Genomic DNA, 25,352 nt, shown 5'->3' on the forward strand with positions numbered 1-25,352 from the left:
CCTGGTCAGGGCACATGCTCAGGATGCGGGCTCCATCCCCAGTGTGGGGCGTGCAGGAGGCAGCCAATCAATAATTCCCTCTCATCATTGATGTTTCTATGTCTCTCCCTTCCTCTCTGAAATCAATAAAAATATAGTTAAAAGAAAATAAGAGTAACACCAGGGGTGCAGAAGAGCCAGGTAACTTACTCCTCACCCCACAGGGCCCCACGCGCACTCCCACTCCCATAGAGAGCCCTGCACCCAGGCTGGAGAGCCCTGCTCGCAGGGATCAAGCAGGTGCTTTCTTTAGGACTCAAATCTGCCTGGGTGAATTCTAGAGGTGCCGGCCCTGAACACCAGGTGCAGGGGGAGGGGCGCTATCCTTGAAAGGACAAATGTTTTCTGCTCCAGCCACAGCTTTCTCTAGACAGCCCTGAGTCAGAACAGCCCTGGAGAGTGGCTTTTACTCCCCACAGGGCGTCATTACCACAGCAACTCTATTTCCTCTTGGAATTCTTTCAAAAGTTCAAGCTGTAGATTCCCTCCAAAACAAAACTGGAGAGAAACCAGGGGAGCTGGGAGCTGGGATTAAGGGAAGGCCCCTGAGGGAAGGAGGCTACACGTGAGGCTCTGCCCAGGTCCAGCACAGAAAGGGCCTGACGGCAGATGTCCGACGGCAGATGTCCGACGGCAGGTGTATTAACCCAGAAGCACAGGAACATAGGGCAGGGCTTGCTTAGGGCGAAGATAAACCTTTCACTAAAAGTTTATGTGCCAGGGGTGTGACTGCCCACCGCGACCTGCCCAGTTAGGACATTATGATCAGATCACGGTGAGATGGCTTTCTCTAAGACCCCCTTTCCTCACCGGCTTCTTTCAGCACCACTGGCCCCCACCCCTCCAACTTCCAGCCATTCCTCCTAAATGCCTGTCTTCACCTTTGCTGCCTAAACTCATCCAGCCCTGGGCTTCATCTCCCTCCCACACTAGCATCCATCCAGCCCAGATGCCCGCCTGCCGCCTCTCCCCGCGGAGAGCTCTAACAGTCGCCCTCGGCTCACACAGCCAAAACCAGACCCGCCCCTCCCCTTCAAAACCACTCTGCCCCCCATGGATCATCTCAGAAGCAGGCACCCCTGCCTCACAGGGGGGCTAATGCAGCTGCCTCCGACCTCCACACAGTCAGGCCTCCCCACCCCCATTATGGAGTGGCCCCGCCTTCCAGGCCCTCTCTATTCTCAACCGCACCCTGCCCCCCAACCCTCCACTCTAATCCTGCCACCCAGAGATCCTTTCTGGCCCTCAAAGAGCCAAGCTAGTTCCCTGCTCAGCCAGAAATGCTCTTCCCTAGACCTTGGCATCCCCTCTGCCACTTGCCTCCTCCCTGGCCCAACCCCCATCTCCCACACCGATATCCTTCATGCTCAGGCAGCTGCACTGCCCTCCCCACACACTCCCACCGGAGCCCTCACAAGTTCCTGCTTTTACCCTCATTGACACTCGCACTGTCAGCCACGCCTCCTGTGGGCGCCTCATGAGGCAGAGAGGCAGTCTTGTCCACCCAGGCCCCTGGCACTCGGCTGGTGCTCAACAAACGTGTGCTTGGGGGCGGCTGCAGAGTTCCCACAGTGAGGACGGCAGCCATGCTCCAGGGAAGGAGGTGCTCAACTTCCAGTGACAGAAAGCCAGAGTGATCAGAGATTCCAGAAAAATGAACCATCTGTGGAACGTAAAAAATGCATGGACTTCTAGGCTCTGCACCAAGATCTACACCCAAGATAGAAGGTCTAGGGTGGAGCCAGAGAGGAGATTGCAAACTGTTTCCCCAGGAGACCCAGAGGCACCGAAAGGTCTAAGAACCTGATTGAGCAAACATCTTCATTTCACACGAGTCAAGGCCTCAGCGAGATGACTCAATGCAAAGCCCCCATACTGGCTCATCAACAGGTGTCTGTGCTGGGAGCCCCACATGCCTGCCCACAAGGCACTCCCTCTCACTGGCCGAGAAAGTCGGTCCTGGGGAAGAACAGGGACTGACTACACACCCCACCTTGGCTGCGCTCTGCAAATCCACTTCCTGGGTCATCTAATCCTCACACGAAAGGGAAATTTCACCTTCAAAGAACCAGGGCTCTGCTGAAAAAAGCCGGGGACAGGAGGACGTCCTCTTTGCTTCCAATGGAAACAGGGCAGTGCACCCACTGCCACTCAGCAGAGGACTGGAGGGCCACCCCAACCTCCCCACTTAGGAAGGGCCGGTGTGCGAGGCCCCGAGCTGGACACTTCACAGACACCCTCCCCGCACACCCAGCTAGTGGGGAGGTCAGGAGCTGTCACGACTTTTCAGACAAGGAGAGAAAGGCTCAAAGGTTAAAGATCTGTCCTGAGTCCCACAGATGTGATGAATAGAGCTGAGATTTAAACCACGTCTGCCTGGCTCCAAAGCCCTCTCTCTCCACTGCGCCCGCGGCTCCCACCAGGTAACCTGATGGCAACTTTTGTCTGTGATGGAGACCTGCTTGTTCTCAAGCAGCTGGGGTGAGGGCTAGAGGGCTAGAGGGACACGGGACAGAGTTCTGCATCGCCATGAGATCCCTTCAGCCCCAGGTTTCCTGGTCGACTAAACAGGGATAAACCAACAGCTACCTCCAAGGGCTAATGGTGAGATCCCGTCACACACTGCCAGGTAAATGCTGACAGCCAGCCTGCAAAAGGCCCCACACACGACCTCCTCAGCTGACTTTGCAGCCAGGCTGTTGAGCATGGGGAGGTGCCACATTGGGTTAGAGACGAAGGCAACTTCCTGAGGGGTGAGCAGAACACAGACAAGTCGGACTCCTCACCCAGCACACTGGGCTCTTCCCTATCCAGCCCCCACAACCCCCAATACTTGCTAGCCCCCCTCCAGCTCCTCTTCTGCCCTCACCCCATACTGGCCAGGGACCCCTCCCCATGCACCCACATCAGCAAGTATCAGCGTGCTCCCCTCTTCTACCTTGGCACTGCTCCCTCCCACACTGCCCCGTGCTTGGATGCTGAAGTGTGCAGTTCACAGCTACACTGCTCTGAACGTAGCATGCACCTCCACAGAGAAGGCCAGGAGTGAGCATCTGCTGGAGACACTGGCCATTAAGACTGACCACTCCAAATCCTCTGTCCCAATTCTAGGCTCCAAGGCTGATCTGATGGTCATCTGAGTCTCCACTAACCTCTTAGCTTTCAATAAGCGGGAGTTTAGGTAGAGACACGGTCCTCATAAGTGAGGCTAGATGGAGCAAGTCCTCAGAGATGCTGTCCAATAAGGCAGCCATAAGTCAAGGGTGTCTGTTTAAATGTAAAGTAATTAAGATGGAATAAAATTAAAATCAATAAAATGTCACATTAGCCACATTTTAAAAAATATTTTTATTGATTTCAGAGAGGGAGAGGAGAGATAGAAACATCAGTGATGAGAGAGAATCATTGATAGGCTGCCTCCTACTGGGGATCAAGCCCACAACCTGGGCATGTGCCGTTGACTGGAATTGAACCTGGGACCCTTCAGTCCACAGGCTGATGCTCTATCCACTGAGCCAGACCAGCCAGGGCACATTAGCACATCTTAAGGCTGAAGAGTTATGTGGCTTGCGGCTATGGTGCTGGGCAGCGTAGGTTACACACAGAACACCACCAGCATCGCATCCGGTTCCACTGAACAGAGCTGCTCTCCAGGGCTGGTCTCCAGAGCCCCGTGAAAAACAGGAACTGCTGCTGAACCTGCAAGCTGACTGCCAGACCTTGGCCCTGAGGTCACGTCCAACCCGAGGGCCTGGCCTGCTGCCCAACCAGTCTGCCTCTGTCTCAGGGCAGAAAGAGACAGCACAATCCAGGCCAAATGCTCAGGAAATCCAACAGCCAAGGGCAAGTGTTTGTGCCAAGATCATTACCTTTTGGAGTCTCCACTTGGCTGCTGAGGAAGAGGTCGGAGGAGGACGGCGTGGCCTCACACTGCCCCAGTGGTCAGCACCACAGAGATGCCACAGAGCTTCATCTGCACAGCCTTGAACTGTTCACCTCCTCACCCAGCCTGGAACTTCTGGGTGAGCTCCAAAAAATAAGGTTCAAATACAATACAGAAACGTGTGCCTGGGCTGGCTGTCCTCCCAGCCGGGAGCACTTTCAGACCTCACCCCGCCTCCATCACTGCCAACTGCTTGCTGTCAAACCCTCTGGAGCATCCCCCACGGCCCCCCTCTGTGCCTATGGATGCTCCCCCCTCTGACCTGCTCCCCTGGAACACTCCTTTCCAGCTACCTCAATACTCCCTTCACGGCCCAGCTCAAGTTCCACGGAGTCTTCCTATGAAGCATCCCCAGACTCAGCCTGGCTTTCCCAGGAAATGAACCCTAGCAGCACAGTCTAGTATTGTATGTCGTCCTCTCACCTGTCAACCTTGCTGGCTGGCCTGCAGGACCCACTTTAGGCAGTTCCACAGCAGTGCAGAGTCCCCTGCCCTCAGGGAGTCTTGCATGGGCTAGAATCCAGGAGAGTCCCTTATGCTCCATGACCTCTGACCCTCTTTCAACCTCATAAATCCATCCCATCAGGTGGGCTACAAGGAAGCGCTTTGTAAAACTGCTGAGCTGCCTGGCTACACCCAAGTTTTCTTTACTGAATATATGGGAAGTTTATGACCCTAATCTCATCTCCATCTGTCACAATCTCAGGACTGGTCCCTCCATAATATCACTGTGACATCATGAGTTTATATTCTGGCATTAGGAAGAAGAGGAGAACACCACAAGGGAAATCAACCCCATGCCCGAATTCCACCTTGAGCACAACCATGCGTACAGTAGGTATCAGTGATGGGCTGGCCACTGAGTGCCAGTGGACTAGCAAGGAGCCATCTGCATGGGGCAAGCAGGCACTCTCCATCAGCAGAGCAAGCTGAGTGAGCTCGACGCTGGAGTCTGTCCAGCAGGCAGGCCATACTTTGTCCCAGACTCACCATTCACAGGACCCACAAAAAATGACTATGAGCTAGAAAATTAACTCAAACTTTAGACCCTTGATTGTCTTTCTTCCAGGCATTTACCCTAATAGAAATGTCACTCAAGAGCTATGGAGATTAAATGACACTAAAAGCACATGTAACAAAAGAAAAAATAGATAATTTGGATTTCATCAAAATCTAAAAACTTTTGTGCATCAAAGGACACTACCGAGAGTGAAGAAACAACTCACAGAATGAAAGAAAACATTTGCAAATTCCATAACTGATAACAGTATAATAGCCAGAATATATAAAGAACTCAACAACTCAAACAATCCAATTTTTTTAAAATGGGCAGAGGACATGAATAGATTTCTCCAAAGACTGTACAAACGGCAAATAAGCACATGAAAAAATGCTCAACAGCACTAATCATTAGGAAAATGCTAATCAAAACCACATTAGGAAAATGCTAATTAAAACCTCACACCCAGTAGGATGGCCATAATTTTTTATAAGGCAGATAAGAGTTGGCAAGAATGTGGAGAACCTGGAACCATCATGCACTGCTAGTGGTAATGGGAAATGGTACAATACTGTGGCGAACAGTTTGGTGGTGCCTCAAGTTAAACATAGATGCCCAGCCAGTGGCTCAGTGGTTGAGCACTGACCCATGCACCAAGGGATCACTGGTTCGATTCCCACTTAGGACACATGCCAGGGTTGCAGGCTAGGTCCCCAGTGTGAGGTGTGCAGGAGGCATCAATTCTCATCATTGATGTTTCTATCTCTCTCTCCCTCTCCCTTCTTCTCTGAAATTAATACAAATGTATTTTAAAAGTTAAACATAGAAAATGACCCAGATATGCCATCCCTTAGGTATATGCCCAAAAGAACTGAAAAGAGGGGCTCCAACAGATATTTATACAACAGTAAGCACACCACCACACCAGTGGCAGTGTTAGTCACAATGAAGGTATCCATCAACAGATGAATGGATAAACAAAATGTGGTATCCTCCTATATGACAAAAGGCTAACATGCAAATTGTCCCCACAGGCGGGAGTTCAACCAACCGGGAGTTAGACGTGCACTGACCACCAGGGGGCGGTGCAGAACATGGCGGGCATTGGCAATGCGATGCTGGCAGCGGGCAGCAGTGGAGGCGCTGCTGGACCCAATGGGCCCCAACAAGAGCGGGACCGCAGCAGGATGGTGAAGCAGGTTACCGGGTGGCGCCAGGCCAAGGTGAGTGCGAGTGGGGGCCCCGATTGCCCCACCGGTCGCCCAACAGATTGACCCTGATAGCCAGCCAGGCCTAGGGACCCTACTCGTGCACAAATTTCATGCACTGGGCCTCTAGTATGCATATAATGGGATATTACTTAGCCTTAAAAAGGAATGAAATTCTGGCCCTAGCAGGTTTGACTCAGTGGATATAGTCTTGGTCTGTGGACTGAAAGGTCCCAGGTTCGATTCTGGTCAAGGGCACATGCCCAGGTTGCGGGCTCAATCCCCAGTAGGGGGCGTGCAGGAGGCAGCCGATGATTCTCTTCCATCATTGCTGTTTCTCTCTCTCCCTCTCCCTTCCTCTCTGAAATCAATAAAAAAATATTTTTTTAAAAAAATTCTGTAACACTAGAGGTCCGGTGCACGAATTCATGCACGGGTGGGGCCCGGCTGGCCTGCCCCGATTGGGGCCGATTGGAGCTGGGCCGGCTGGGGGAGGGGCTGGGGGCGGTCAGCTGGCTGGCTCCGCCCCCAATCGGGGTACAAGTTGGCTGATTGTAGATGCTAGAACATGGATGAACCTTGAAAACTCATGGTAAGTGAAATAAGCCAGTCACAAAAGGACAAATATTGTACGATTCCACCTACATGAGGTATAGAATAGCTAAGTCAGAGACAGAAAGATTAGAGGTTTCAAGAGGCTGGGGTAAGAAAAGAATGGGGAGTTATTGCTTAAGGGGTGCAGAGTTTCTGTTTGAGATGATGAAAAAGTTTAGAAATAGTGGTGATGATTGTGCAACATTGTGAATATACTTAATGCCCCTGAGAAATGGTTAAACGGCAAGTTTTATGTTCATCTATTTTGCCACAATAGGGACAAATACAAAAAAGGAATTGTGGCACATAAGGCTACACCTGTCCTCGCCAGGGCGGTAGAGGGCCAGAATCGGAATCCAGGGGGATTAAGGCATTACGCAGAGGCAGCTTGGACTTGGGCCTATCCTCTTTTACTGCCTCTGTTTGTGAGCAGGTAATTTACAAAACCTAAAGGGTATCAGAAAGTGTAACGTGAGGCGTGGCCAGGGAGCCCAGTTGGTTCGAGCGTCGTCCTGCTACGCCGAGGCTGCGGATTTGATCCTCGCTCGGGGTACAGACAAGAATTAACCAATGGATGCATAAGTAGGAGGAACAACAAATCGATGCCTCTCTGTCTCTCTCCCTCTAAAATCGAGAAAATAAGAAAGAGAACCACCACCTGTTCTCACGGTCCCTTCTAGCTCTAGCACTCACCTGGGACACCTTAGTACGTGACCTCGAGGAAAACTTCAGTTTTATCGGTCAGTGTTTTCAATTATAAACTCACCCTTCTTCCTTCTTCCCAGGGTTGTCAGACCAGATAAGATAAGCCAGGCAGCTGGTATCATTAACCACGTTAACCCTCAACAAGCTTAACCGGTGAGAGCTACAGGGGAAACAGGTGCACTCTGCACTCCCCATCTCTTTCCTTTCTCCACAGCACCACCTCCATCTACCACGACACATGTCTGCTTGACTGCCTTCTCTCGAGCTGCATGGAGGCTTGTTGGGCAGCGACTTCTGACTGCTTTGTTCACTCACTGCTGGACCCCCAGTGCCTGAATGACTGGTGCACAGTAGGTGTTCAGTATACATCTGTGGAAGAAATGAATTACCAGCTCCAATAACCCATTCTGAACCAAATCAAACACTTTTATCACCTGCTACTGATCTACCACTGATACCACAGCTTGGTGACTGAAAAGCCAACAATATATTCCAATTTCCCCTTCCATGCTGGAAAAGGACTAGATATGGGGGTGGGGGGTGGGAAGGAATTAAGAGATCCTGGAGAGAAAAGACACACCAGGAAAGGAAAAAGCTTCCAGTGGTGTCAAGAATGTGACTTCACAATAACTTTTTTTTTTTATTGTTTAAAGTATTACATGTCTCCTTTTTTCCCCAATTGACCCCCCCACCACTCCCACCCCCGAGGGCAAGCCCCCACCGCCCCAGTGTCTGTGTCCATTGCACAGTAACTCCTGTTGCTTAAAAAGAATGCAAGGAAACTACAAAGGCAGTGACCTCTCAATTCCAAGAGAAAGCCATGTGATTTCCGAATGCAACTTTTTCAGAAATGAGCTTGCAGCCAAGAGCTTTCTGAAGCCAGAACTGTGAAGAGTAAACCCAATTAAAGTAGCCATTAGTAAGCCAACCATGAAAACACAGAAGAAATGGGAAAAATTCCTAGAAACACACAATGTATTGAAACTGACTCATAAAGAAGTAAAAAATGTTAACAGACCTACCTATATATATAAAAGCCTAATATGAAAATTGTCCCCCTGGTAGTTGGACCAGTTCGATCGCTCGCTATGACATGCGCTGACCACCGGGGGCGGCGTGGAACGAAGGAAGGCCCCGATCGGCCCTGATCGCCAGTCAGGCCTAGGGACCCTGCCTGTGCACAAATTTTGTGCACCGGGCCTCTAGTAATTAATAAGGAAACTGAATAAGTTATCAAAAACTTCCCAACAAAGAAAAGCCTGGGGCTAAATGGCTTTGCTGGTAAATTCTGCTGAACACTTAAAGAAGAATTAACACCAATCCTTTTCAAACTCTTCAAAAACAGTGAGGAGGGAACACTTCTTAACTCATTTTAAGAGGCCAGCATTACCCTGATTCCAAAGCCAAAACACTACAAGAAACTACAGGCCTGTATCCCTCGTGAACACTGATGCAAAATCCTCAATAAATACTAGCAAACTGAATTCAGCAGATTAAAAAGTTTATATACCATGACAAAGTAGAATTTATTCCTGAAATGCAAGGATGGCTCAACATACAATAAACCATTCATGTAATACAAAAATAGAAAGCAAAAAAAACACCCACATGTTCACTCAATTGATGAGGAAAAGCATTTGACAAAATTCAACTCCCTTTCATAATAAAAACATTTAACAATCTAGAAATAGAAGGAAACTTCAACATAAAAGCCATATTTGAAAAACCCATATTTGAACATCACACTCAATGGTGAAAGACTGAAAGTATTTTCCTAAAATCAGAATTAAAACAAAAGAATGCCTACTTTCACCACTTCTACTCAACATGTTACTGAAAGTTCTAGCCAGAGCAATTAGGCAAGAAAAAGAAATAAAAGGCATCAGGATAGAAGTAAAATTATCCCTGTTCACAGATATGTTTTTAATAGAGGCCCGGTGCACGAAATTTGTGCCCAAGTGGGGGTCCCTAGACCTGGCCGGCAATCAGGGCCGATCAGGTTCCCCGCCTTGCCGCCTCCTCCTTCCCTCACTGCCCATGCACTGCCACCGCACAGTTCCCCGCCTCACCCCCTCCTCCTTCCCTCGCCGCCCTCATCCACCGCCACCCACCCCCAGTTCCCCATCCAAACCCGGGGACTGGCCTCAATTGGGCAATCGGGACCTGTGGACTGGAAGCAGCTCCTGCCTTGAGCGTCTGCCCCCTGGTGGTCAGTGTGCGTCATTGTAACCGGTCGTTCCATCATAACAGTTGCTTAGGCTTTTATATAGATAGATATGCAGAAAACCTAAGAGAGGCTACAAAAGCTATTAGAACTAACAAATGAATTCAGCAAAGTTCCAATATGCAAAATCAACAGAAAATATATCAGTTGAATTCTACAGACTAACAATGAACAATCTGAAAAGAAATTTAAGAAAACAATCTCAAAAGCACAAAAAAGAATAAAATACTCAGGAATAAATTTAACCAAAGAGCCCTGGCCGGTGTGGCTCAGTTGGTGGGAGTGTTATCAAAAATTAACTCAGAATGGATCAAAGTACTAAACACAAAAGCTAAAACTCTTAGAAGAAAACATAGGAGAAAAGCTTCATAGTCTTGGATTTGACAATGTTCATTAGGTTTGACACCAAAAGCAGGATCAACAAAAGAAAAAAAATAGATAAATTAGACTTCATGAAAATTAAACTTTGTCCATCAAAGTACATTATCGGGAAAGTGAAAAGGCAACCTTGGGAATGGGAGAAAATAGTTACAAATCACATATCTGATAAGGGGTTAATATGCAGAATATATTAAGTACTACAATTCAACAACAACAAAAAACCAATTTAAAAATTGGCAAAAGAGCTCCATAAACATTTCTCCAAAGATACACAAATGGCCACAGTTGCACGAGAAGATGCTCAACATCATTAGGGAAACATGAATCAAAATCACAATGTGATACCATTTCATACCCATTAGGATGGCTATAATCAACAACTGGAATTCTTGTGCACTGTTGCTGGGAATGTAAAATGAGAAGGTTGCTATGGAAATCAGTCTGGCGGTTTCTTAAAAAGTTAAACATAGAATTACTATGTGATCCCCAAGTTCCACTTCTGTGTATATACTCAAAGGAATTAAAACTAGAGACTCATTCATTGCTCACAACAGTCAAAATTAACAAAATGTGGTATATATAATTTACCCTTGAAGAACACAGGCTCGAACCACACAGGTCCACTTATACGCAGACCTCTTTTCAATAAATACATAGTCAGCTCTCAGCATCCCAGGTTTCCCAACCTCGATTCAAACCTTGGATTGAAAACAGTATTTTGACCCAAAGTTGAGAAGCCATGTATGCAGAGGGCTGGCTTAAGATATACACAGATTTTTTACAGGGGGGCGGTGGAGGGGGAGAAGTTGGGCACCCCTAATCATTGTTCAAGGGTCAACTGTACATACGATAGAATACTGTTCAGCCTTAAAAAGGAATGAAATTCTGACACATGACACAACATGGAAGAACCTTGAAGACGTTATGCTGAGTGAAATAAGTCCGTTAGAGAAGGACAAATGCTATATAATCTCTATATTCAAAAGGCTAACTAACATGCAAATAGACCGGAACAACTGAACAACCGGTCGCCATGATGTGCACTGACCCCCAGGGGGCACGCGCGGAACATGGCGGGCATCGGGAGTGGTGGGATGGTGAAGCAGGTGAGCAGGGGGCGCCAGACCAAGGGGGCGTTGGTTGCTGTCATCAGAGCGAGCCTCTGGTGGTTACTGAAAATTCTTTGCTCCCACGCACTGCAGTCCTGCCGGTGCTCGCACCTGCTGCTGGTGCCAGCCCCGCTCACACCCGCTGCAGGCGCCCAGCAGCACCGTCAGTGGGTGCGAGAGGCAGCTGCCGGTCCGATCGCTCCTCAGGGCTTCCCCACCTCCCCCTGCTCCTGAGGGGCGATCCAGGCAGCAGCTGCCGCTGGCACCCGCTGTCGGCCCCAATCGCTTTGTGCCCTCAGCGCTGCATCGGCAGCGGAGCAGGGCTGCCCACAGACAGGGGACTGGGGGCTGTGGCAGGAGGGGCCAAGACCCGCCCCTGTGCCCACTGCAGCCTCGTGTCCCCACAGTTCCTTTCAAGGTGCACGAATTCGTGGGCCCCTCGTTCTACTTATCTGACAGATCTAAAGGAGTCCAATTCATACACAGAAAGTAGAATGGTGGTTGCCAGGGGCTGGGATAAAGATATTCTGAAAACAGTGGTATAGTTACGTACCTTTGTGAATGTACTTAATTGAAATTGAATTGTACATTCTAAATGGTAAATTTTGTTGTGTATATTCTTACAATAAAAAAAAAAATCAGGCTATACTGTCAGCCCATTAAGAGAATTCCTACCAGACTGCTGTACCCATTTTTCGGTAATTTCCGAATCTGCCGCTATACCGCTGTACCTAATTTTCGGTACTTTGCCTAGACCTATTTTCTACAATGTCTCCAAGTTCCATCTTATTCTAACCACTTGTTTGCATGTAACTAACATTTTTCTATATCATGTTGATTTTTTCTCTTTAATGCTCAGGAGCCCAGGCATAGGGGACAGTTAGGTTCAGGCCCTCAGGTCTGGTAGGGTTAAGGCCAGATCTCCTGATGGCCTTGGGCATCTTTCCCATGGCCATGGGCCCTAAAGATGTGGATGCCACCTTGTCCTTTGTATTGACCTCAAACCCAGTCCCAATAACATGGGCCCTAAACCCAAGTCAATAACACAGGTTGACTAGCTGCTGTTGAAAGGCTGAGTGAAACCTGAGGTCCCCTAGGCCAGGTGGTTTGTGGGGATAACTGTCAGACAGTGCTGACAAGTTGCCAACAAAAGCAGACGTCAATCTGGCAAGCTTCACTCTTATTCCCCCCTTTCGCTTTCCCACGGAACCCCAGCGCACCACGCAGAAAGTAAACGGGCCGGGCTGACCAGCCTGATTTTTTTTTTTTTTTTTCATTTTTAAGTTGGAAAGTGGAGTCCCTGTTTCCCCCGCCACCCCTCACCCATCTAGATATTTCATGCATTGTATTTTGTTGCGTTCAGGACCGAGTTTCCATCCATCCAACAAGAGCAGAACCAACAACCTCCATCCCTCCGTTGTCTTTAGGGCCTTTTCATACAGACGATCCTGTTAGATCTCAAAATAACCCGGTGAGAATGAATGAGGGTGCAGGGGTTGTTAGGAAGAAAACGGGGGCTCACAGAGACGAAGCAATGTGTCCCCAGCCCCACAGCCCCCAGTGACAGGGCCAGGGTTTGCAGGCAGTGAACTCCAGGCTCTCCTTCTTCTTGGACTCCCCATTACTTCGGAAAGACAAAGCAGAAAGGGAATCAGACCATTCTGGTGTCAAAACAGCAGCAAGGGAGGGGAAGAGCCTGCTAGTGTGGCAACTAGTCGGCTTAGGAAGTCCATGCCCGAGACGTCGGCTGGGCAAGAACTGAGCGCCGTCCTCTCGGCCTCAGGTCCCCCCTGACCTAGGAATGGGCCTTTCCCTCTGGAGCCTTGTCCTCAACGGTCCCAGCTGGGCGTCCGGAGGCGGCTCCGCTACTCAGGGGATGCACCCAGGTTCCAAGTGGAAGGCCGGCTGGGTCCCGGGGAAACGGGAGTTTCTGCGCGTTCAGACGCGAACCCATCACGCCCACACCAACCAGCCTCTGAGACGGCCGCCGGCTCTGGAGACCCACGCGGGCAACATTCCGCGAGCAAAAGGGCCCGCAGCGCCCCGACCACTGCCCGGTCGCCCGCCCCGCGCATGCTCCAGCCCCGTGCGCACGCGCGTCGCCGGCAGCGGCCTTTTCCTGGTAGTTCCCAGCCCTCTCGCCCCGGTTCCGAACGCTGGCTACCACAGCCACGCCCCTCACCCCCCCCGCCCCCACTCCTCACCTTGCGCCCGGTTTTCTCCCGTAGGGCCTTCAGCCGTTCCTTTCGCCGCAACGCTTCTTCCTCTAGCCGGCCCACACCGGCCGCAGGAGCAGCCATCTTGCCCGCCAACCCCCTCCTCGCCGTCAGTCTTACACTGCGCAGGCCCAATGAGTAGATGACTCTCACAGCCAATCCGAGGACGAAAATGAGAGAGCCGGAAGTCCTGAAAGCCAATCTATGCTGAGTTGCTATGGAAGGGCCCGCCCCCTCTCTCCCCTACTACTCGCCCAGTCGGTAGGGGGCGGGCAAAGCTTGAGGCGTTCAACGTCAATCAGTGAGAAAGCAGCAAGTGGAATCAGACCTGAGTGAAGGAGAACAGAGCGCGTCGATCGCTCAGGTTTTGCCTAAGCGCTAACCACAGCTCACTCCACGCCGGCCACTTGGAATGCGCTGACCCAACCTTTGCGCACTTGTTCTGATTCTTCAAGGCTCCAAATCCTTCAAGAAGCCTTCTCTGACTCGCCACTCCGACCCCAGCCTATCAAGAGGTCTACCTCTCCCTTTGTGTCCACTATCAGTGGCTCTTGGGATGGATGTCCATGGGCCCCCTAGACCCTTCTGTGTCCACTCTCAGCTCAGACAAAGCCTGCGCGATGCAGGGCTTGCCTGGATGGCAATTTCCCTTCGGGATCATGGGTGGTCCTCTCCCATCTCTCCAACACCCCTGGAGTGGAAAAGTACCCGGGGTCAGACTACCCAGCCTGGAGAAGAGCAATCCCCAGCCTGGGCCCCAAGGAACCCCTAGAGCTTAGTTCCCATGAACTAAGAGGAGAGCTGGTTTGGCCTGGACTGCACCAGGTGGCCACCAGGGCACTGCTCCCTGGTAGCCTCTTCCCTGCATTAATCAGCGTGCCCTGACAACCGAGACCCCTTTGGCTAAAGTGAAGATCTGACAACATGTTGGGGTCCCCCAAACTCCATCTCCTCCCACCTGGGAAGATAAGTGCCCCTTTGCCACAGCCCCCCACCCTGCTCCCCCAAACGACTTTCTTGATCTCACTAACCTGGGCCTTTTCGCTCCCTATCTCCTGCGTCAGGTGGGGTGCCTGGTATGCAGGTAGCAGATACTCAGGAAATGTCAGGCCGAAACCGGTTTGGCTCAGTGGATAGAGCGTCGGCCTGCGGACTGAAGGGTCCCAGGTTCAATTCCGGTCAAGGGCATGTACCTTGGTTGCGGGCACGTCCCCAGTGGGGGGTGTGCAGGAGGCAGCTGGTCGATGTTTCTCTCTCATCGATGTTTCTAACTCTCTATCCCTCTCCTTTCCTCTCTGTAAAAAATCAATAAAATATGTTAAAAAAATAAAAAGGAAATGTCAGCTCAGTGGTAGGATGGGCGGGGCAGGAGAAAAGGCCAGTGTAGAGGGCTGCCTAGGAAGCCAAGAGGACAGAACAGGATGGGGATGGGGGTGGGGACAGAGTCTGTCTTCCCAAGGTCTAGGGGCTCCAGACTGGTCCAGTCCTACACTTTTTCTGGGCCCCACAAACTTCCCCCCAGCCCCAACCAAGGGCCTGGCCCCTCCTCAACACCAGAGGGCCCCCTCACCTCCCAAGCCAGCGGGAAAGGTTGATGGAAAGAAGCCTAGGGGTGAAGGTGGCAGGGGCCCAGCAAGGCGTGAGTCAGGCCTCTTGTCCCTGTCCGTGCTGCCCCTGGCTGCCCAGGTAGTCCTACCTTGGCCCCTCTGGGCTTCCGTTTCTCCTCCTGCAAAACAAAGGCATGAGGCACCCTCTTGCCTCTAACCTCTTAAGGTTAAAGAATTCGAAATATGTGAAGTAAGCACTGAACCTGGAGCGGCCCCTGCTTCCACCAGCGCACCCAGGAGAGCTTGGCTAAATCTCCCCGGGATCTGCCCCACGGGTGAGGGCACTGCTCTTCCAGGGGGTCATTTCAGGCGGGTTCTGCTGCTCTCTGACCCCCATTCTGCTCCACCAACAGTCGATGCAGAAAAAGTGGCACTTGGGCCCTCGCCGGCTTGGCTCAGTGGATAGAGCCTCAGCCTGCGAACTGAAGGGTCCTGGGTTCAACTCCCCAGCAGCGCCCACGCCCTGGTTGTGGGCTTCATCCCCAGGAGGGGACGTGTGCAGGGGGCAGCCAATCAGTGATTCTCATTATTGGTGTTTCTCTCTCCCTTCCTCTCTGAAGTCAATTTTTAAAAAAATTTTTTTTTTAAAGTAGTACTCGGTCTGCCTATAAGACGCTTAAAGCAGCACCTGCACGTGGTCAGCTCTACAAGTGGTCGCCATGGTTACTGTTACAATTACTTGTCGAAGGACACTGGACACTGCCCACGGCCCGCAGCGCCTTCCCCGCACCCCGCAAGCCTTTCCTTTGCACAAATGGTGGCAAGGCCAGCCAGGCAGGCTGCGTCCCGGGACAACTCGGGAACACCTGACCCCGACTTTCGTGGGGCTCAGCGAGGCCCTTCCCCAGGCACTGGGGGAGCGCGGGCCGCGGAGGCGGGGCTGTGGGGCACCCTTCGGGCCGCCCTGACCTCAGGCTCCTCCTCCCGCCCGCTCTCCGCCCCGAGCACGGTCCCAGGAGAGGCGGGGCGGCGGTGGCGGCCGCCAAGTGCAGGAAGCGGGGCGGAGGCCGGCCGCGAGGAGGAGCGTGCAGCTTTGAGTGGCTCAGCGGCGGGGGCCAGGACGACTTACCCCGGGGAGTACCTCGCCGCTCCGCCCCGGAGTGACGCCCGCCGCCCATGGGCCTGGCCGAGGGCAACCGGCGGGCGGCGCGGAGGAGGTGGCGGCGGCAGGTGGCGCGCAGCAGGGCCGGAGCCGGGCCGGGCCATGGCCGCCTCGGAGCGACTCTACGAGTTGTGGCTGCGGTACTACACGCAGGTGAGGCCGCCCCGCCCCGCCCGCCCCGCGACCCCCGGGTCCCCAGATCCGCGCGCCCCGCACCTGCTGCACCTGCGCCCCGCGCCCGGAGCCACCCGGGCCGCGTAGACGCGCGCGCGCAGGGGGTGCCGGGCTGCGCGCACACGCGTGCGCCTTACACCTGGGGGCCTGTCCTCGCGGGTGCGCACCGCGGCAGATCCTGTTGAGGGTGGGGACCGCGCACCTCGGTGGTGCCGGAGAAGGGCTTGGACCGCGGCCCGGCACTTCCCCCTTCTACAAGTGGGGAAACTGAGGCTGGGAAACGAAAGGAAAGCTTGGCGGGGTCTGGCGGGGTCGGGAGGAGCGGCGAGGCTGGGTCTGCATCTGGCCTGGCCCCTCCTGCAGGTGTGGCCCCGTCGCCCTGGGGTCTGAGTGAGCTGGGGGTGTGCAGCCGGCGTCCCCGCTGCGGGTCCGCTCGGACACCATTGCTTCCCCAGGGGATGGGCAGCGGTGAGCGCCCCTTCACCCCACACTGGGGCCGGACCGGGTCCAGGCAGAAGGAAAGGTGTGCCTTAGATGCTGAGCGTGGGGGTAGGGGCTGAGCTAGGAGGGAAGTTTGAAAGGGATGGAGGGACGCCCCTCCCGCGGAGCTCCCTGTCCTGTGTCTGGTCTCCGAGGCCGGCCGCCTCCAATGGCTTCAGAAGGTGAAGGCGGGGACCCACCCAGGCGTCCGTCAGAGCTGAGAACCCGGGGTTCCTCAAACTCTGTCTGGTTCACACAGGCCCCCACTTTCCTTCTGCATCCACAGCAGGGAGGACTCCCGGGATAATGCCCTCTCCCCTCACCCAGCACCAGCCTCCCTCCCTGCACCTGCTTGGCATCTCGCTCCTGGCTCAGGTGTGCCCTGGGCACAATGGACTATTGTGCGCCCCTGATCTGGTCACTGGGGGAAGTTCGTGCTCAGATCAGCTGGCCCTCTGTGAAGAGGCTGTCCGGCCATCTCCCGGGACTACAGGCCGGCGTGGGGGCCCCAGGGACCTGGAATCCAGGCCATGAGGGCCACAGCTTCTGGAGTCCACTCCAGTGGTGAGAGGGCAGGAGGCAGTGTATGGATGGAAGCGAGTCCTTCTTTGGTGTGACCAGGGCAAGCTCTGTGCACCTCTGAGCTTCCCTCTCTGGAGATGTGGCTCAGCCCTGGCCTCAGAGCGGCCTGGACCCTGCGGAGGGGTGGCCAGTAGGACTGGTCCGGGCCAGAGGAGGCTGCTGCGTCCCTGGCCCCACCGGGGTCCCTCACCCCAGCCTGTCTCCATCTCCAAGGGCTGGTCTTTGTGAAGGAGCAAGGATCAGAGGGACACCTGCCCCTGACCCTCACGCCTCTCCTGCCCGTGGCCATGGCAGGCTCTTGGTCCTCCGTTTCTCCTGTGACCAGGTGATGAAACTGAGGGAGCCTCATGGAGGGTCTTCAGGCTGGCGGCCCCTGCTGAGGGAGGATGCCTCCGCACCCCCCTCTAGATGAGCTCAGCAAATGGTCAGCCCCCCTGTTCCCTCAGGAGGTGTATCTGTGCGCCCCCCCCCCCCCCCCCGCCGCCCCCCAGCTCCTCACCTCACAGGGCAGGTCTGGGGCACAAGCTGGCTGGTTGCGGCCTTAGAAGCCTGGACAGGCCGGGGGCAGCCCGGGCCTGGCAAACAAATCCAGGATGTGAGTGTGGACTGGGAGCCAGGCGGGGCCAGGCTGCCCGGAGAGGAAGCCCGCACTGCACCGCCTTCCTGCCCACTTGGTGCTGCTCCTGCTCCCGGAACGCTGTCCCCACCCCTGCTGGCTCCGGGGGAGGCGGCTGTGCCGCCGGGAGCCCTGCTAGGGACCCAGCGTGTGTGCTGGGGGGGGAGCGGGGGGGCGGGTAAGATGAGGTAAAGGGTTGAACTGATAAAGGGTGTGAATAGACCCCAGAGTGGGCCGGCCACCCAGCCAGAAGGCTCCCCCAGCACCTGCGCCCCTCCCTTCAGCAGTGAGAGCTGACATCAGCTGGCAAACCTGTTTCCCCAGTTGTGGGTCTTGGCCCGCCCTGGGGAGCAACCCCTTGCTGCCCTTCCTCTCCCCTCATAGATCCCAGGTCCAGACCCACCCATGCCCTCCCCCGGGGCCCGCTCAGCACCGGGCTACCAGTGGGGGAGGGAAGGGGCTGTGGGTGCTCCTGCAGGAAGAAGCCGCATCATCAGTCTGAGGTCCCTCTGGGCCCTGGTGGGGACACCAAGGCAGGGTCACACCAAGGTCAGCAAACAAGTTTGGGGCAGAGGTCGGGCCCAGCCTCCACCCTGTGTTTTTCTGCCTGTCCCATGGGCAGGGGCTGCACAGGCTGTGTTCTCCGGGGGACCTTCCTCCCTTTTCCCCATACCAAGCCAGACCTCAGCCCAGGGTCCCCATGTAGCCCTCATTGTACTTGCTACGCCGGGGCGCCGCAGCGTCTCACATGTAGTAGGTGCCCCTTGGGTCCAGCTGAGTGGCTGGACAGAGAGAGCCACAGCAGTGACCAATCAGGGAAGCCGGGCCAGAGGAGGCTGAGTTTGGGCTGTAAGGGCTTCAGGACCGAAACAGCAGGAGCAAGAACAGGACAGTGGAGTGACGGGGGTCTGGGGGCCGGTGGGGGCATATCCAGAGGACTCCACCCACCAGGGCTTCCCCAGGGGAGGGCATGGGGAAGGGGTGAGAGAGGAAGGGGACAGCACCCAACAGGCTAGCTGTAGGGCAGCATGGAAAGTTTATGCAAAATAACATGCAAATGAGTGTCCCCTTTTCTGCTGGAGCAGGGATGTCCCTCAAAAGCCTCCCAGTGAAAAGGAACACTGTGGGGGGGAGGGGGACACCAGAGCTGAGGGGCACTCAAGGTCACAAAGGTCAGGATGGGACATACATTGAGGTCACAGGTGGGGAGCCAGGTTGAACTCCCCAGTTTTGCCTTTGAGGACTCAGGGTTCCAGGGAGGTCAGGTCAGAGGTGGAGTGGACCTTGCTCTGCCCACCCCTCCCTGACTGGCGACCTCATGGAAACCTGGCGAGGTCCTCTGCCCCCTCTGGGACCTTAGCTGGGTCCTATGCTTTGCTGTGCCTCGGTTTACCGTCCTCCGTTGCCAAGGCAACCGAAGGGGGCGGGGCTGAGGTGTTGGGGAGAGTAGCAGAGCCCAGGGGCTGGTAATCCCTGGGGTTGTTATGGCAACTGGGGAGCTGATGTGGAATTGTGGGTTCCCCATGGAAACAGGGTCTGTTACTCTGGGGACCCTGGAAGGAAATTCCTGGTTTCCATGGTGATAGGACAAGGGTGAGATTAAGCCCCGGGTGGAGACCAGCAGGTCCACCCCTTTCAAGATCCCCTCCCCAAGTAAAGGGGGAAAACTGGCCCCACCCCCAGGGCCCTGGGACCACTCTGCTCCAGGTCCCTGCCCCTGGCAAAGCCCCCATCTTCCTGCTTCATTTCTTGGTCCTGCAAGTCTGACCTCCAGTCCTGGTGTAGTCAGGGCCACTTCCAGCCTGGCCTTGCCATTCCCCTCCCGATGCTGAGGGGGGAGGCCCCCTGTCCCCAAAGAGGTCGCCCTGCTCAGGCCTGTCCCATACCTGCCTGCCTCTCCCAGGAGATGGTGCTCACTACCACTCAGGCGGCTGTGATGGGAGGAGTCACCGCTGTGGAGCTCGGATCTTCTCTCCCTCCCCTGCGCCCAGCTCTCTCCTGGCCCACCAAGATGTTCCGGCTCCCCTGCCTGGGCCAGCCAGCAGAGAGGGGCCAGGAGACCGTGGCTCTGCCTGTGAGCCGAGGTCTGACACTCCTCTGTCACTCATGGAAGGGGGCGGGGAGAAGACAAGTGTTGCCCTAGAAAGCTCACACCCCTGGCCTGGCCCGCATGGCTCAGTGGTTGAGCATCGACCTATGAACCAGGAGGTCACGGTTCGATTCCCGGTCGGGGCACATGCCTGCATTGTGGGCTCGATCCCCAGTGTGGGCCGTGCAAGAGGCAACCCATCCATGATTCTCTCTCATCATTGATGCGTCTCTCTCTCCCTCCCCCTCCCTTCCTCTCTGAAGTCAGTATCTATATGAAAAAGCTCACAGCCCTGGATTTGGGGTGAGCTCCCACTGACCTGGCCACGTGCTGCTGGGAGAGCCTTGACTAGTGAAGCACAGCCCCAGCCCCAGCCACTGCAGCACCAGATGGGGTGGGTCTGGGGAAGGGCCCTGGCTCCGGCAGGGAGCACTGAGACAGAGGAAATATGGAGAGCAAAGCACGTGCGGGCCTGGGGGGGACAGTGATGTCCTTGGGCTAGGCATCCAGGGCGCCCTGTATGGTGTTGCTCAGTGGGTAGCGCAGCGGCCTGCAGACTGATGGGTTCTGATGGGTCCTGGGTTCGATTCTGGTCTAGGGCCCCAGCCTGGTCGGGGCGTGTTCAGAAGACAACCAATCGATGTGTTTCTCTCACATCCGATGTTCCTCTCTCTGTCTCTTCCCCTTCCCTTCCACTCTCTCTAAAAGTCAATGGGAAAATATTCTCGGGTGAGGATTAACAAAAAAAAATTTTTTTTTTTTAAAGAAGCAGGCCCTGTGTGGACTGGGTCATCCGTTGGGCCTTTACCTTCTGGTCGAAGTGGGGGGACATGGTCCAGGTTGGGCTTCCGGGACCCATACTTTGGGTGAGAGACGACAGGGTGGGTTGGGGATCCGTGGAGGGGGGATGGTGCTGGAACAACTTTGAAGGCAGAACCGGATCTGTGGGGTCACTGAGGCAGGAGGCAGGGGTCACCTGGTCAGCTGGGGCTGGCTGGCTAGCCAGCAGGAGTGCTCCTGGCCTACAACAAAGGTCTGGCTTTTGGCATCCTCAAGGTGCAGCCAAACTGGTGAGGCGTTCCCTCTGGGACCCCCAGTCACCCACCCGCCGTCTAAGATCCTGGCTTGACTGGGGGCTCAGGGTTGAGCATTTTGGTGTCCTTGCTGCAGAGGGTGGAGAGGTCACCAGAGGCACCTGGCAAGGAGTCGCAGGGGGTGGGCCTGCACCTTGGTGGCCCTAGCCCCGCTCCGAGTTGCCTCAGTTTACAAGAGGGTAAACCGAGGCACAGGAAACTGAGGCATAAGAGGGTAAACTGAGGCTCGGACAAAATGCACGCTGAAGGTGCCCAGCCACGGGGCAGAGGCCTTCTCTGCCTGGGTTTCTTAGGGGCCTGGCTCAGGCTGCTGGGGTCGGGCCCCTTCCCTGGGGTTTATTCCGTCCTGGCCTGTGTGGTCTGAGGCGCACATGTGGCAGAAATGAGCCATCCATGCAAAGGCAGTTCTGGACGTCCCTGCGTTGAGGTCCGGGGCCCCCGGGGAGCAGCTGAGGGCTGCGTTCTTGCCCCTTCGTCCTTCTCCAGGTGGCCCCTGCCATCCCCTCTGCCCCGGGAAAGAAAGTGGTCTTCAGCGCTCAGCTGGTTGGGGTGGAGCTCCAGGTGGGGCCAGCACGAGGGAGAGAAGGCAGGATGAGGGCAAGACCCGCTCGGCTTAGAGCAGCGGTCGCCGACCGGTGGTCCGAAAGGTTGGCGACCACTGGCTTAGAGCTCAGCTGTGTCCCCGGAGCAGAGACCACAGGGCCCGTGCGGAGGCCAGGACACGGGAGGGGGTGGGGAAAACAGACGGATGAGTCCTCCACACAGTCCCTGGGGCCCTGGACCCAGGTCAGGGAGCTCCGGATGCCTTGATGAAGGGCACTGGAGCAGTCGGGGTCAGAACCGGGGCCGATAGGCCTGCCCCGATGCCAGCCCCCACCTCATGCCCTCTAGGCCCAGGCATAGCTCCTCGGGCCCTGACCCAGAGCCGCGTGCCCCGCCCCTTGGTGTTCCAGGCCCCACCGCTGGTGCTGGGCCCTGTTCCTCACAGCTTCTCTGGCTGGGCCCTGGGTGCCCCGTCCCCTCACCCCACCCCCGCCCCACATCCCTGCGGTCTGCCGGGAGGAAGCAGCCCTCCTCCCCCACCGTGACTCTGCGCTTCCTGCCCCGGGCTGGGGCCGGGAGGGGACGTTTCCCGTTCACACCCAAGGTTCCCTGGCGGCACCCAGACTTGGGCTCAGCCGCTGCCCCTTTACCCATGGAACCGGCTCTGGGGCCTGGGGTCCAGGTAACCAGCAGGGTGGGCGGAGGTTCCCAGGGCGAGGAAGGACATCCTGCCTGTATGTGCGTGGGACGTGCATGTGCAGGGGTCTGCTTGGCTGATAGTGCACGTGCACCCTGGCATCTGCAGTCAAGGAAGGATTCCTGGAGGTGGTGGCTGCTGAGCTGGAAGAAGGTGGCAGGCGAGGGCTCAGCCCACGGCTTTGAGTCAGGGTTGGCTGGTGGGTGTGGGCCACGGCCGTACCCCAGGCATGCGCACACTTAGGCCCCTCCCCTGCCTCTGCCAGGCCTGCCTGGGTCCCCAAAGGCTAGGGAGATGGGAACAGGAGACTGGAAAGCAGAGGGGAGGCCTGGGAGAGTTGTCAGTACGTGCAGCCATCTTCTGATGCTGACCTTCCGACTTCCTGCCTCCCTCACCCCACCTGTCTCCGTCCCTCCCTTTCTCCACCCCCTCGGCTCTACCTCTGCTCCCTCTACCCCGTGCCCACTTCCGTTCACTCTCCCCTTCTGTCTCTATCCCTTTGTCCCCCCACGGCCACTGCACCCCTTCTAATCCCACCCCTGCCCCCCAAACCTGCAGAAGGACCTGGGCTCCCTGCAGCAGTGGCTGAAGGCCTATGTGGGCGCCTTCGAGGAGAGCATCTCACTGTCCTCGCTGGAGCCACGCAGGTGAGGCCGGCTCTCACGGAGGGGGGAGGCCTCGGGTCCTCAGCGCCCCAGTGACCCCTCTCCCCGCAGGCCCGAGGAGGCAGGTGCGGACGTGCCGCCGCTGCCGCTGGATGCGCTGCGTGTGCTGGCCGAGCAGCTGGACCAGGGGGACCTGGAGCAAACCCTGCTGCTGCTCAAGCTCTTTGTCATCCTGGGCAGGTGGGTCCCCGTGGTGCTGACCGCGGGGGGGGGGGGGGGGCGCGATGGGGGCGGGGCACCCGTGCATCTGTGGCCTCTCCCATCCTTCACTCCCCAGGAACCTGGAGAGTGCGGAGGCCGGCTGGGGGCAGGTGCTGGCGCCCCGCGTCCTGGCACTGCTGACCCGGTTGGTGGCCAAGGTGAGTGGGCTCTCCCCGGGGGGCGGGGACAGGGGGTACCGCCGCCCAGCTGACCCCTTCCCCCTTCTCTCCACACCCGCAGCTGAAGGGGCGCTCCCCGCCCCCGGAGGGCCCCTCGGGCCGGGGCCCCGAGCCGGAGCTGGAGGAGGTGGCCCTGCACGCCCTCCTCCTCTGTGAGGGCCTCTTTGACCCCTACCAGACCTGGCGGCGCCGGCACCGCGGGTGAGGGCGCCCCCGCCCCCAGGACCCGAGGGGTGGGAGAGGGGCTGTGTCCTGGCCGGAGGGCGGTGACTGACCCAGGAGGGTGAAGTGCCCAGCTCACCCGGCCCCCTGCCCCCCATCGCCCCCCCAGGGAAGTGGTCGGTGCCAAGGAGAAGAGCAAACGCAAGTTCCCTCCTGCGGCTCTGCCTGCTGAATTTGGGGCCTTCTTCGCAGGTCAGGCCCCGCCCCTGTCCAATTGGCCCCGCCCCTCCCTGCTTGGCCCCGCCCCCAAGCCAGACCGCCTTCCCGCAGTTCCTACCCCTTACACTGGACAGGACCCGCTTGGCCTTGTCTGGTGGGGGAGGGGGAGGGGGAGGGGGAGGGGGGAGCCCTGCCCATCTGAGGGCTGAGGGCCGAGAGGAGAGAGAGGGCAAGCCTGGGCGAAGGGAGTAATTTCTGGGCTGAAGAGAAGGCCTGGCATCAGGCGGGGGCGCTAATTTCCCTTCCCCCGCCCCTCCCAGGCCCTGGGTCCCCCCCAACCACTTGTACCCCACTCTGACCTGGACCACCTTGAAACCATCCCTGGTCCAATCCCTTTGTCCCTGTAGCCTCCACCTGCTTGCCACCCTCCTCAGGACAATGTGCACACTAGCTGTACCTCCACTTCCTCCTCCCTCCCTCCTGGAGGAGCTGACCCCCAGAATGGCCACCTGCTCTCCCTGGAGACCCCCTTCTCCTGGGTCCCTTCTCCTGTCATCAGAGGGAGACTGGCCAGTGCTTTAGGTGGGCCCTGGTCGGGGCTCGTGCAGGAGGCAACCCATCGATGTGTTTCTCTCACAGCGATGTTTCTCTCTGTCTCTCCCTCTCTCTTCCACGCTCTCTAAACCCAATGGGAAATGTCCTCGGGTGGGATTAAAAAAAGAAGGTGTGTCCTTGTCTCTGGAAGCCCCTGGAGCTGCTGGCCTGGGCCTGGAGCCGGGACGCAGCTCCAGGAGGGAAGACACCCCGGGGGCTCCCTGCCTCCATCCCTGCCCGAGTGCTCGCCTCAGAGCAGAACAAAGTCCCTGCCAACGAGGCCTGACACCCTCAGGATCAAGCCCTGCTCCCCCACGGCCTTCCTCCCCAGCCCCGCTTGCTCCCTGCACCCCAGCCAGGTCCTGTCCTCTCGTTCCTAGAAGGCAATAGGCAGCCGCCTCCAGGTCTTTGCCCAGATTCCTCTCCCTGCACGGGCCACCTGCGCTCCAGGCCTCACCTCTAAAGCCCTGCCCCCCCTAGACCTCCCACCCCATCCCACCTGAGTCAGACCCCCTTCGGGGTCTACAAACAGGTGTGACCCAGGCTGCGCCTTACTGCTCTCTGGGTTTCGGTCTGTGGCCTGGCATCCTGTCCATCCAACGCTGTGAAAGCCCCTAGAAGTCCCAGCAGGGCCGGGGCAGGGGTGGGGGTGGGGTGAGGGCATCTATATGCTAGACACAGGCACCCCCCATCCCCCAAGCAGGTCGCTGGGGTAAGCACCAACCGTCAGGGCAGAGGGACCAGGAGATTTGCATCTGAGGGACTAAAAGCTGGGTGTCCATGGGGAAGCGGGAGGGGTGCGCACACAGGGGCTCAGGGCCTAGGGGGCTGGCTCGGCGCTCAGGGCCCTGCTCCTTTTCGAGCTCCCCAAAGAGGGCTGTGTCCCCCGAAGGCCCCTTGGTGGAGAACCATGGCTTTTAAGACCCCTC

The 25,352-nt window shown here is 56.3% G+C and overlaps 2 protein-coding genes across 3 annotated transcripts in view; one reads left to right on the forward strand and one right to left on the reverse strand.

Annotated features, from left to right (window-relative positions):
- The window catches only part of CCDC12 (coiled-coil domain containing 12), a 39,638-nt gene extending 26,048 nt beyond the window's left edge, over positions 1–13,590 (reverse strand). Inside the window, exon 1 of the mRNA XM_008156001.3 lies at positions 13,408–13,590. Coding sequence (XP_008154223.1) covers positions 13,408–13,503 — 96 coding nt within the window. The 5' untranslated portion in view covers positions 13,504–13,590. The remainder of the gene's footprint in view (positions 1–13,407) is intronic.
- Positions 13,591–16,011: 2,421 nt separating this feature from the next.
- The window catches only part of NBEAL2 (neurobeachin like 2), a 28,193-nt gene continuing 18,852 nt past the window's right edge, over positions 16,012–25,352 (forward strand). Inside the window, exons 1-6 of one of the 2 annotated variants that reach the window (XM_054729926.1) lie at positions 16,012–16,281; positions 22,962–23,050; positions 23,120–23,248; positions 23,346–23,427; positions 23,510–23,649; positions 23,780–23,862. In XM_054729926.1, the coding sequence (XP_054585901.1) occupies positions 16,231–16,281; positions 22,962–23,050; positions 23,120–23,248; positions 23,346–23,427; positions 23,510–23,649; positions 23,780–23,862 (574 nt within the window). In that variant the 5' untranslated portion in view covers positions 16,012–16,230. Of the gene's footprint in view, positions 16,282–22,358; positions 22,389–22,961; positions 23,051–23,119; positions 23,249–23,345; positions 23,428–23,509; positions 23,650–23,779; positions 23,863–25,352 lie in introns of those variants that run through there. The other variant, XM_054729927.1, reaches the window with a different exon arrangement.

The sequence above is a fragment of the Eptesicus fuscus genome, chromosome 18 (assembly GCF_027574615.1).
Source record: "Eptesicus fuscus isolate TK198812 chromosome 18, DD_ASM_mEF_20220401, whole genome shotgun sequence".
In the NCBI taxonomy this organism is placed as follows: Eukaryota; Metazoa; Chordata; class Mammalia; order Chiroptera; family Vespertilionidae; genus Eptesicus; species Eptesicus fuscus.